Source organism: Phoxinus phoxinus, assembly GCF_949152265.1.
Source record: "Phoxinus phoxinus genome assembly, chromosome: 21".
Taxonomy (NCBI): domain Eukaryota; kingdom Metazoa; phylum Chordata; class Actinopteri; order Cypriniformes; family Leuciscidae; genus Phoxinus; species Phoxinus phoxinus.
Window position 1 is genome coordinate 10,037,271 of NC_136896.1, and position 13,596 is coordinate 10,050,866.

Below are 13,596 nucleotides of genomic sequence, written 5' to 3' on the forward strand. Positions count from 1 at the left end.
TAATACATATTCAGTCTGTCTGTCTTTTAATGTTTTTGTATTATTCAAGAATACCATCCTGAAATAGTTAATACATTTTCTGGAATTAAAATACTTAATTATGTACTTTTTTTAGCTACAGGTAGAGCCTAAGAAAAAGTTTGACAAGCACAGTTTCCTTGTTTTGTTGATGTATTTCCTATTGAAGGAAGTTGGAGTGGGACATATCGAAGTCCCACTTAATGTATGTAACGTTACGGTGTTTTCTGATGTTTTTAGAATTGCTTTCTATTATATTCAACACTTTTCAGTAGAGAAATAGCAGTGGTCTGACTATATCGCTATAGCACTGACACCTAGTGTTCCTTTAGGTTCGATAAACATGAGTGTGCTTCCATCCAAGTTATACCAAAGTTAGACATTTCACTTATAGAGTGGAGAATTTAATAAGAATAAGATCATTTCTTAAATATGCACTGGATATATTAATCATAAACACAAATGATTGCTGATTTGAAAATGCTATATGCAAGCTTCTCAACAAAAGCTTGCATAATCGAGAGGAGTGTAGACTTGCAGCTTGTAGTTTTTTTAAATAGACATAAATAATCCGATGTCAAGATTCCAGTGCATCGAGAAGATAATTTCCAGATAGCAAAAGGTTTGAGCAATGCTGACAGGATTGCTTCAGGGAAAAAATAATAAATTCCAACAAATCTGGGCAACTAGAAGCAAAAATGAAGACATTCACTTTCTTAAGGGGCCTTTAAATTATGGTGTATATAATAAAGTAATTATTACATCTATCTATCTATCTATCTATGATTAAAAAAAAGTACTTGTATGCATTACTCATAAGATAATTTCTCAGCCAGAAGCGATTTACATAGTTGTGGAAAAAGCTGTATTTTATGTATTTATAACTATACAACCTTACGCACTGCTGTTCTAATTTAAGCAAAGAACTTCACCTGAACCAAAACAAGCTCTGTAACTTTAAGTTCCTATTATCACTGTAAAGCTGCTTTGAAAAAGTCCATATTGTTAAAAGCGCTATATCAATGAGGGTGACTTGACTTGAACCGCTTTATGATACTCACTTTAAATTAGAGTTTATGTCCACAGATCCTTTCAGTAAATCTTTGCATTTGTAGTTTGCATAAATTGCGAACTAAAATATGCCTGGTTTAATCAAACATCACATATGTACATGTAAAGATCATTAGAAGAAAAGGTATATCCATGTGATAAAATAGTTGAAGAGTGTATACAGTACCTTTATGAAAATTTCAATACATTTTTACAAATATTCACACATGCAACAAGATGGTATATTTTAAACATGTTATTCAACAACAATAACTGCCCAAAGAATAGATAGATAAACAACCTTAGTTCATTTTAAATGATAAAATGTTTATTTTAGTAATTTTTATCCACATAGGAGATAATTCATCTTAAACTGATTTCTGATCATATTCAGACACAATTTCCAGTAACAGTCCATCTAAATGTCTTCATTAATCTATGACTAATTTCTCATAAAAAGAGAAAAGTATTTTGTTTACATTACCTACTTCTTCCTGTTCTTTTAATCAAAGCCATTATATACCATACATACCTGTATATATTTAAGCTCCACAAGAACATGAGAGCAAAATATGGATTTCTCACACTTTTATGCATCTATACATACAACAAAGAACCTGACATAGGAAGGTGAGAGATTTGTCACAGTGAGAGTCCATGTTTCCCTTTATTGTTCTTCAGCTTATAAAAGTAAAGACGTGTTTTGTCTGTGTTGAGAGAAGAGACCTTGCTCTTTATCTTGGGCCAAGGTTGGTGGGAGGAATCTTAGCCGTCGATGGACCCTTCTTGTTGGCATAAGCTTTCAAGTTCAAGTTTGTCCCTTTTGGTTGAACTTTCAAATAGAAATGCAACTGGGAAGAAGAACAAATGAAATATGTTAGTTTGTTATTGTAAAAAAAAAGTAAAGAATAGTGTATCTGTGTATTGTTTATCACCTGCACAGCTTCAGCCGGTCCCACCGTCACCGTGCTGGTAAAGGGTTGGTAACCTAGTGCAGAAGCCGTCACTGTGTAGGTGCCCGGCAAGAGCATACGAAAGTAGTCTCCATCAGTCCCTGAGACAGCATCAGACACATGAAATTAAGTATTCAAGCTTGTACATGCTACAAAATTAGCTTTTAATATAGAACAACACTCACCGCCGGTGATATCGTGGTTTACGCCTGCCACCGAGATTGCTGCATTGCTTATTGGGTTGTTGTTCTCATCATAAACCATCCCTTTTATCCCATGGTGCACCTGGAGGACAAGAGAGAGTCCCAATGTCAACCCACCCTCATGTTGTATTGTTTGTACAACATGTTTTTTTGTATTGTCATGTTGGTCTTTTTTTTCCGAAAGTGCTAGTAAACGATATCGCATTGGACTAAAACTTGCTAAACTTGCTGATTTGCTTACACAGGCTGTAGTACCTTGAAATTTTCACGAAATTTGCTCATTTTTGAAAAAAAAAAAAGAAAAAGAAAAGTTTTTCTTTCCGTTGCCACAGGTTTTGTATTTCTTTTTGGATCCGATTGATCGTAGGCTTCATTGATCTGAGCTTGTGCAACTCTGTTTTTTTTAGGTGAAAAAGAGTGAACTTTTTCATGCATATGTGCATGGTCAGATCAATGAAGCCTATGATTAATCAGTTTCAAAAAAATAAATTCAAAACCTGTGCTTCTTGAAAGGAAGTAAGATGAAAAAAAGATTGAATTCAATATTTGGTGAAAAAATTGCATAATGAGAGAATAAGCCATTTAAAAGGCTGGTCATTTTTGACTGGGAACACCAAATTAGGTAAAGGATTTCCAGCACAGTATAAGGGTTAAGCTTTCGTTACGGTCAGGCACCGCACTCAAAGTGGTAAACCGATTCCATCCATTACTTTAAATGTGCTAGCAAGCAGTGTAATGTTACTTGAACTCACAATGTGACCCCTGAAGGTTCATATCAATTTCACATTATAAGTATCTGGGGACAGGTTCATTACCTGCTGGTGCCATAGTGAACCAATTTGTCTTTCTTACCCGTGTCTGCTGGAATACTGCCCCCCTTTTTACCCGTTTGATTTTGAAAACAATGCTCTCCAATTCCAGTTCTACATGTTCTGACTGCAGAGTTTGAACTTCTACTTGTTTCATTACAGGCATACAGAGCTGAAACTAAAGCAGGAAAACAGTCAAATGTGAGAAGGGAAGTCCCTCACCTGCTCCATGTAGGACACCAGAGCCTCTCTGTTGGCTAGCCACTCGCTGGCGAGAGCCGTCGCTGGAGGAAACTTATCACAGCTGAGCTCCAGAGTGATCTCAAAGCAGTTTGTGTGGAGGTAGTTGAAGTCCTGCATCCCTTCAGAAATATTGAGGAATAATTATTCTTAATCGCACATTATATATACATAAAATGTATTACATACAGCACACACACAAAAAACACCAAAAGTGGAAAAGATGCCCCACATATTCCAAATATTCACTTTTTTTCATAATGAACCATTTTGTAATATTTTGTTAGTATTTTTTTTTTTTAGAGCTTCTTAAGTTATATTTGCAAGAAAAAATGCACACATGCTGTATGAGAAACATTTCCAATTGTGCACAAAAAACCCAAAGGAGAAATCATTTTTGTATGTGTGTGTGTGGTAAACTATTCACATGCTTATACATGACCATTTTCTGCTAGTGTATTGGTTTCATTTACCGTTTTTTTTTTTTTTTTTTTTGCAAAAGTAATTAAGGAAATATATGACCAACAACAAAGACGACCTAAACATTTATTTGAAAATCAATTAGAATATTGACCCTTAAATAAGTTAATTTCACTGGTGGAATTGCACTGGTGCTGGCAGTGAAAAGCTCTAAACTAGAACACAATCGCATGTCCTTAAAGATAAAAGTGCTTGTAATTTCCAAATTTCAGCTAAATTACAAGGCATTTAGATGAGACGAAACCACAAGCCTTGTTGAAGTAATTGAATGAGAACCGTGGTATGTAAAATATAACCCACCCTTAGATAGAGAGTACCAGCTGGCTCCATTTGTGATTCCTTCATCAAAGTAATCGCCGCAGTTCCAGCCCTTATGCATCCAGCTGTGGGCATAGGAGTACGTCTTTGCCAACTACACACACACACACACAATACAAAAACACACAAATCTGTAAATATTCACCAGGGAATTGTGAAAAACAACGGCCAGCTCTTCGTTAAGTGAAGTGTGTGATTTCTGTGCAACTACTCAGCCATGAGAAAATAACAACAACAAGACTTAAACCAGCTTAAGCTGGTTTGCTAGTCTAAATTTAACTTCCAGCCTGATCAGGCTGGTCTTTTGTCTTGTTTTAGTAGGGTTTTGTGCTCTTGCCCAGGCTGGAAGACTCTGTATTAAGATCTAATCTGACTAATAGCAGTAAAGGCAAATCTACTTTTTATGCAACTAAGATAAGTAAGTTATGACCAGTCCTAAGGAAAAAAATTAGATGACTAGTCTAGGCAGTTTATACAACTGCAGATAAGACCATCTTAAACTTGCTTAGACTAGCAAGTCAGTTTAGGTTGGTTTAAGTGTAATTTTCGAGAAGTGACACCATACAGAATTGCAAAAAAAAAAAAACCCGAATGATTTAAAATCACCCATCTGCCATTTGTAAAATGATTTAATAGTGCCACAGAAACAGTGTTTACACTTTTTTAAAGAGATATACGCTTACAAACGGCTTACAATTGCTTGTGGACATTAAACTTTTTATAAATTTGAAAAATCACACAAATAACTAAAAAAAAAAAAAACACAACGTACCTTTCGAAATATTTTATCATCAGAGGTGGCCGAGTATGTTGTTTTGCCTCTTATCCGGGGCTCGCGAGACTTATCGAAGGGGTAATTGGCAACTACAGCTCCACCGTGGAGGTTAGCAGACAGAACGAAGTTATAATTCTGCATCCATTTTATCACTGCTAACGTCTCCGGCTCAACCTGCAAGAACCAAAAATACAGGGAAAAACATTCAGATTTCAGCCTTTGTTTTAGGTTTTTGTGCCATGACACTCCAGCAACGTTCTTGCAGCCTTTTTGGAATATTCCTTCAACTCTGCTATCGGAGAGATCTGACATGTGGCACTAGAGGTGATGGGATAATAAACATCCACCTGACCCTGTTGCATTAAGTAAAATCAGTCCTGTTGGCTCCTTAGAGATGGCTGCTGGGTTATTGATCCCGTCCGTGCTCTGTTTTGAAGAGACTGTGTATTTATTATGCATGGATCTGTATATATAAACAACCAAGCGTCGCTTTGGCCCCAGCTGTCATTGAAGAGTCAGGTTTCATGCTGTGAACTCACACAGATGTTTTTCACCCTGCTAAGGTCTGTGTAGTGCAAACCCCACACTAGGGTCAGAAGGTCACGAGCGGGGTTTGATGTGAGAGTGACAGCTCTGGACTCACAGAGAAATGATTTGAACGTGTCATACTCCTCCGACTGCAGTTCTTCTGTTGTTATCCTGAGGGACGTCTGGCTGCCAGTGAACATACTTCTCCAAAGCTGGAGTTCTCATTTTAGAGTAAGGAAAATACATAGTTGTTCCTGGAAAGAGCTGTTTAAATGGTTTGTATTATTCTAGTGAGGTCTTCCAAAAAATCTGGGAATTCTTTCATTTTATTACATAAAATCAAGAACAAATGTGTAATATTCTATTTCTAGTAAGTAAATAACTTTTTACTAAAGGTCAGATGTTCCTGCTTCCATCTAGCACAAGATGTTCTTTGTAACATTCTCAAATCATGATGGATAGCATGGATACACACAGATGAGATTGACTTTATATTACTCAGCAGGTTGTGAAAGGCTAACCAAAATATCCAGAGCTCATGATGAAGACTAACAGCAGTACAAGCTAAAAAAAAAAGTCCATTTACACAAGCCAAGGCTCTCTATTTTGTGAAAGGTGGGCCTGTTGGCGGTTTGATAGAGAGCAGACTGGCAGAACGAGAGCTGGGTGGGTTACTAACAGACTAATGGAGAGCTTAAGTGTGCTGTCCAACTGTAAAAACAAAAACGTTTTTCTTTGCAATGCAGGAAACTGGCACTATCCTGTATTTTACTTAAGATTGGAACAGGGATTTATCTATGTGATGTCTATGTATATACAAGATTGTTTGTACATTAAAAAGGTCACCCCATGAAAACATATACACAACATACACAGATCCTGTAGCTCAATTGGTAGAACATAATGTTAGCAACGCCCGTGTTAGGCCAGCAGAACGATCCACAGATCTGAATCTGGGATTCATTCCAGGTCATTCACCACGTTTCATGTTTGTATAAGCAAAGTTTTTTATATTTTTTTATTCTGGTTTCTTTTGTTCCATAGATTTTGCTCCAAAATCGGTCCAATCATAGGTTTGATTCCCAGGGAACACATACAGTATAATGATGGTAATCTAACAACGCCAGTGCCGGTTCCTCTTAATGATTCAAGCTCCTTAATGGGTTGAGGAATAAAACTTTGGGAAGAAAAAATGCAATTCCATTGACAAATGATTAGATGATTTCAATAATAAATACATTCAAAACAATTATTAAAAAGCTCAGGCTCAGAGTCATGGGATTTTGAACTGGTTGCACTCTATATTTTTTACTTTTGTTATGACTGAAAAGTATCATCTCAAAAATGCATTCAGTTCTTGTATTTTATTCAAATGGAACAGGTTCTGAACATGAGTCGCTTTAGGTAAATAAATCTCAAAATATACACACTACTGTTCAAAAGTTTGGATATATTTTTTTATCTCTTTAATGCTTACCATGGCTGCATTTATTTGATCAGAGATGCAGTAAAAATAGTAATATTGTGAAATTTGCAATTAAAATAACTGTTTTCTATTTCAAAATGTCATTTATTCCTGTGATGTTAAAGCTGAATTTTCAGCATCATTATTCTGTCTCACATGATCCTTCAGAAATCTTTCTAATGGTAATAATGTTTGCTGAACATTTTTGTTCAGGATTCTTTGATAAACAGAAAGTTCAAAATAACAGCATATAGGCCTATGTGAAATAATAATCTTTTGTAACATTACAAATGTCTTTACTGTCACTTTTCATCAATTTAACACATCCTTGCTGAATACAATTATTAATTTCTTTTTTTTTATCTTACTGACCCCAAACTTTTGAACAGTAGTGCACATAAAGGGTTAGCATATATACTTTTATATAATATTTTGTGTTATTATTACCCTATCAAAGAGGATCTTATATTGTCTATCTCAACATCGTTCAGCACTTCCAAACTGCTACACAAGCTTAAAAAAATGTGCATAAAAAAAATCATGCGAGTTTGCGCGATGGGACGGCATAACTGGAAAAATCAGCGGGAAAATGTTGTTGCAAAGCATCTGAAAGGCTGTTTTGGTCATTCAGAAGTCTGTCATCAAAGTGGTTCAGTATAATTCCCTTCCAGAACTTACAAGACAGCAGCAACTGCCTCCGAAAGCAAGATAACAATTTTGCGCAAAAGTTAAATTCGCAACGGATGGAAGCTATTGTCTCCTCTCCCATAGAAGTGTATGTGACACTGATTGATGATCACCTGTAATTCCCAGTTGTCTGGCAGTGGCAGGTGGTGGTTTTGGCCGTTGTGCTTCTCGTAGTAGTACATAAGAGCATTCAGGTCTGGGAAGTTGCGGTTCAGATCTACCTCCTTTGCGTTTCCACGTCCCACTAAGTAGCCGTTGAATTCTGGACCCTGTAAATCGGATAAAGAGCACATCATTTCCTATTCTTAAAGTAGCGTTTTGGGAAGGAAATAGCCTTTTAACATTCTCAATATGTCATGTGAAATGTATACCTCAAGTAGTTTATTATTGTGCTTGTGTTGTGTGTGTTGTGTAAGCGAGTTAGAGCACGTTAAATAGATCCTGTCTGATGCTGAGGTATAGTTTCCTTTGCTAGTTCTTGTCTGGTCCATTGAGACGCTTGATAACTGGGTGTGTGTGGCCACATTCAGCCACCATTTACTGCTGGACATATAATTAGTCTCAAAGATCAAGAAAGAGTCTGTATTACTATAATTTTGCACTCTAGATGTGTGAACGTTGTAGGTGTATGGATGCTCTGTTCCAGAAAAAAATAAAAAATAAAATTGTGAGTTCTTCTGGTGTAATTAGTCTCAAAAGAAATCCAGCAATGCACTCTGGGATATGGCTGATTCCTCCATAACAAACTAGAGGCCACCAGAGACTTCCAACACTCCCACACCACAGCTGCCACACTGAAGAAATAAGTGTATATGCATGCTCACATTCACACCACGCGCTGTTGGTCACGGATTTTGAGCTGTGGCGTTTTAGTATACTTGTTTTACAATGTAGATTAGCTAAGGGCTGTATACCTGCCTGGCAGCCACCTCATATCCATCCGGGTTCATGGAAGGAAGAATGTGGATCCGTGTGTCGTGGATGAGGCGCGTGATTCGCTCGTTTCCTGCCCGGTATTCCTCGCACAGGAACTGGGCTAAGTAGATGAGCAGCTCCCTGCCGAGCACTTCGTTCCCGTGCATGTTCCCAACGTACTTGAACTCTGGCTCCACTGAAAAACACAGGTCAGGTGACCGCCAGTCAGGAAATCATGAGGTCATAGGGTCACATCCGTGAATAGCATGCAAACAACAAGCTCTACGCATGCATATGTAGCAATTCAGAAGCAGAAACTGAATGAATTAAGACCCAATATGCAATATGAAGCTCTAAAGGTACTGCAAGAATTGCCTACTAAATATTTTACGAGATTTTGTGATAATTTACTCACCCTCATGTTGATCCATGACTTTCTTTTGTGGAACACAACAGGAGAAATGTAAATTTTTTAATACAATGAAAGGGAATGGCTCCAAAAAGCACCATATAAAAGAAGTTCATACAACTTATACATTACATTCTCCTGAAGCCATTTAATATCTTTGTATGAAGAACACACCATATTTAGTCACAGAAAATTACTGAGCGACATGAGGGTGAGTAAATGATGACCGAAGTTTCACTATCCCTTTAAAACAAATTCACTTTTCCCTCAGTGTATATGTGGCATGCGGTTGAGTAAGCTGACACTGTAAATGCTCGTATCAAATATGAATGAATTAAAATTCATAATTTTCCTCCTACAAAAGCTGTTTGAGGGTTTAACAGCACAGCAGGCCACTCTCATCGAAATTCCTGTCTCACAGCCAGTTGTCAGCTCATTATTCACAATTATCTCTAACAAGTACCAGCAGATTTCCGTTTGTTCTTTTTTGATGCGGAAGTGAGTGACGGCGAGATCGCAAATCTAATTAGCCACTGTTTGCAGGCAGACTCATCAGGCACAGTCTTCCTATTAATCACCAAATAATTAAATTAACTGTGCTGCTCAGAGTCACAAAATGGGTGGCCTTGACATTAACGCATGAACATTGTTTGAAATCTAAAGGGTCAGGTGGTCACAAGGACTTTGCCCACTCTGCTGTATCGGTTCCTGTTTTTGTACTCTGTGTGGAACATGTATACATCCTGCAATTCTCTCAGCGGTTTTACATTTGTACGCATATTGCCAAGAGAAGCAGATTTTTACTCTGCAAAAAAAAAAGGATCTTCTTACTCAGTGTTTTTGTCTTGTTTTCCAGTACAAATATCTAAATATTCTTAAATCAAGATACATTTACTTGAAAAGCAAAATTACTTTAAATATTAAGTCTTGTTTTCTGAAAAATTGCTTAAAATTAAGTGACTTTATGCTTAAAATAAGAATAAGAAAAATTTGCCAGTGGGGTAAGAAAATTATTCGCTATTATTATTTTTGCTTAGAATTAAGTTGATTATTTCTGACCTCATTGGCAGATTATTTGTTCTTGTTTTAAGCATGAACTCACTTAATTTTTTATAGATTTTTCAGAAAGGAAAACTTGGTCACACTCAACTATAAACTTCTACTTTTGCCTCAATAATTACTGCTTATTAATAGTTAATAAGGTAGTTGTTAAGTTTGGGAATTGGGTTAGGAATGTAGAATACGGTTATGCAAAATATGGCATTAATATGTGGTTTATAATTACTAATGAACAGCCTATATCCTAGTAATATACATGATAATAAAATACATGATAATGTTACTGAAAATGTAATATCTTAAGTAATTTTGCTTCTCAAGTAAATACACCTTGATTTAAGAATGTTTAAATATTTGTGCTGGAAAACAAGGCAAAAATACTAATTAAGAAAAATATTTTTGGAGAGAACATCTGATGGCAATAAGATTCTGATTTCGAAAACTGATTTATTAACTTATTTTGTTGATGGATCTTAACTACTTCCAGTAGCAGAGCTGGAAGTGTTTTGAATTTGAGTGAACAAAGGAACAAGGTCTACAGACTGAAACAAAGAGGGAAATGTTACTGCTCAGCAGCTGCTCTTTTATATTTCATAACATACATTGGAGTTCTGAGTCATCTTTTTTTGAAGTATCAGATGTTTCTCCTGAAATTCCAAATAGAGACAATTGTTGGCTAACAAAGCAAGATAATAGCCTAGATCATTTGTTTTCATCTTTGATACGTAATGTTGGGATTTCTGACTTTTGATTCCTAAACTTTGGTAGATTGTTCTCTATTGTTCTCTTCTGGAACTCTAGAGGAGACACATGCAAGATTAATGAGCTCTTGTTCTCAATAGAATCATCTGAGAAGCAGAAGTGTCCATTTGCTCTCTGTTTTTAAGAAAAACAATCGATATTTCATTCCAGTGGGAATGTTCTTGTTTTAGATTAATAACAAGACCTGTGTTTACTCCTGTCTGCAACGGCTACATATAACACACCACATCTCCAGGCACATACTCCCCCTTAAACCCATTACTGTCCATTCTTAAATGCAATTTACTGTATCTGAGTGTTTGAGGAGCAACAAGATAAATCAAGTTGACGGTCAACATGGCTGGCCAGACAAACTCATGAATGACCAGCCAAAGCTTGATTTCGACTGTTAAGTGCTTATCTCAGAAAACAGCCCAAATTATGCAATCAAACCCAAATTATTGCTTCACCAATCAGCTCGGGCAGCCCTACAGCCTCAGTGGGAACAACGTGCAAGAGTTTTCTTGAGCTATATGTGAGGAATTTAATGCCTTGGTACAAGAGTAAAGAAAAGACTCACATGGTTCATGGATGCCAGGACTATCAGTGAACTCCAGGACATATAGGTGCCGTCCCTCCACGCTGCGACCGATGCTGTAGATGCGAGTGATGTAGGGGCATTCGCTTTGGACGGCAAAAAGAGCTCTCACCATCTCCTCATATCCATGGTGCTGGAAGTCAGACGCCCCGGTCAACGAAGCCTCGAGCCCCAGAAGCAGCGCCCCAATCCAGATCAGAGAGCTGCCTGACAGCATGGTCCCAGACTGCTCCGCAAACAGAGCGCCACTTCTTTTCCTCGCTCTCTTTCTCAATCCTGCTCTCCCCGTTTGCCTCCTCCCTCTGGACCTCCTCTCACTCCCGCTTAGAAGAGCAAGTAAGGGCGGCCCCTCCTTTCCCTCTCTCTCTTTTTCTCTCTCTCGCTCTTCTGATTCCCTCACCCATACCATTTGTGTGTGTTTACTCAATTGGCATTGTTGGAGAAGTGAGAGTTGACATCACATATGACACCTCAACTTTGGCTTTACGCTCCTCACACACCAAACCTCCCCCTCTTGTGTTTTTCAGTGCTATGACCTGCGGTTAGTCTCTGACTAGCTTTTGAAAGTATGATTACTGATGATTTAACTAAAGAGGAATAAAAGCAATGAGGAAAGGGGTGAAATAGAGGCTTTATTTTTGGGGAAAGGGATGTGATTAGCATTTACTCTCCCACTTTCGCTCCAACACTAGCTCATTCATTAACTCAGAGTAAACACACTCGGAGCCCGAGAGGTTAGTGCTTTTACAGGGCATTCTGGGAAAACAGACCATGGGGGACCAAAGGTTTCAAATGAGCGCTGTGGAACTGGCCCCCTGAGGCCCTCCTCCCGTCACCTCAACTATAAACCCCAGGAGCTCCTGTCCGTCACACTCACTATAACCTGAATGTTAGTACTGCAGTTGTTGCTTTGTTACTGATTTTATATTCATTCTCAATAACATCACGGGTGGAAATGTAACACCTTTTGCGTTGACCGAACAAGCAGGCTGTTTACTCAATTGCCCATGTGTTTGTGTCATTACCGACTACCCTTGCTGTTCCCAGACTAGCCATTTGGCTTAAAGTCTGCATGAAATGGAAGTTGTGATAGGCTTTTCTTCCCTTTTGTAATGCATATCCACATATCCAAGTGAAAAGGCTTCTTGAACAAGAAAAAAATGTAGGGTGAGACTTGATTTTGTCCATCGGGAATTGATTGGATTGTTGGATGGTTGTGGTTTGCTATTGCTGTAATCTCATGTGAGTGACAGGTTGTCCCACCCTCACGCCGAAAAATGTGTCATCAGAGAAGAGATGTCGCTGCAAGAAGGGAAAATTAAAAGTCACCATGAAATCAAAACTGGCGATTCTTATTTTTCATGGAATAGTGCATAAGAAATTATTTATGCGTGCACAAGAAATGATTTATGCATGCACATCATTATTTTTTTTATTCATCATCTTCCCGCAACACAGGCTCATTGGAAAAAGTTACCCGTGGCATTCGAAAATGAACACTATAGTAAAACAGCAAGCACTTTTGTTCGGTTTCACACACATTTATGATTACAGGGGCAGATTATAGATTAATAAAGACTTGTTTTCACACGGCTCCTTGCACAATTATGTTATGACCTAAAAATATTTTTTTTACCATAGTGCATGATTTGTAAACGAATATATTTTGTAGTTTGTAGTTTCATTTCCAAAAATGAGAATTCTGTTCCAACCCGTAAGACTTTCGTTCATCTTCGGAACACAAATTAAGATATTTTTGATTAAATCTGAGAGCTGTCTCACTCCTTCATAGGCTTCTATGGGATTGAAACTTGCCGGCCCAGAAAAATTTGTAAAGACATCGTTAAAATAGTCCAAGTGACTACAGTGGCTCAACCTTAAGTTTATCAAGCGACGAGAATACTTTTTGTGCGCAAAAACAAACAAAAATAACGACTTTATTCAACTATTAATTTTCTTCTCTGTGGGCCTCTGAGTGAGTTCACATAGTGTAACAGCGCAACGCTTCTGTACGTCAGCAGGTAGGCTCACTATTGGCCGACGCTGGTCATGTGTGTGACGTACACAGAAGCGCTGCACTGTTACACTACGTGAACTCACTCAGAGGCCCACAGAGAAGAAAATAAATTGTTGAAAAAAGTAATTATTTTAGTTTTGCGCACAAAAAGTATTCTTATCGCTTGATAAACTTAAGGTTGAGCCACTGTAGTCACTTGGACTATTTTAACGATGTCTTTACTAACTTTTCTGGGCCGGCAAGTTTCAATCCCATAGGCCATAGAAGCCGAAGGAGTGATCCAGCTCTCAGATTTAATAAAAAATATCTTAATTTGTGTTCCGAAGATGAA

At 37.6% G+C, this 13,596-nt stretch overlaps 1 protein-coding gene across 1 annotated transcript; it reads right to left on the bottom strand.

The window, feature by feature from the left end:
- Positions 1-863: 863 nt before the first annotated feature.
- Positions 864-11,565, bottom strand: cpn1 (carboxypeptidase N, polypeptide 1). Its single transcript, XM_079596091.1, has 9 exons — positions 11,231-11,565; positions 8,441-8,637; positions 7,640-7,795; positions 4,844-5,020; positions 4,054-4,165; positions 3,256-3,395; positions 2,207-2,306; positions 2,004-2,122; positions 864-1,919 (listed from the first exon to the last, which is right to left on the bottom strand). Exons 1-9 carry the CDS (start codon positions 11,463-11,465, stop codon positions 1,803-1,805), a joined length of 1,353 nt encoding a protein of 450 aa, XP_079452217.1. The 5' UTR covers positions 11,466-11,565; the 3' UTR covers positions 864-1,802.
- Positions 11,566-13,596: the final 2,031 nt, after the last annotated feature.

Bases quoted from the DNA above. Each gene is read 5' to 3' on its own strand.
- cpn1 (XM_079596091.1), bottom strand. From the start codon at position 11,465: ATGCTGTCAGGCAGCTCTCTGATCTGGATTGGGGCGCTGCTTCTGGGG. The intron at 7,796-8,440 runs GTATACAGCCCT...TCCGATTTACAG, and splicing joins ATGAGGTGGCTGCCAGGCAG to GGTCCAGAATTCAACGGCTA. The intron at 4,166-4,843 runs GTACGTTGTGTT...GTGTGTGTGTAG, and splicing joins ATGATAAAATATTTCGAAAG to TTGGCAAAGACGTACTCCTA.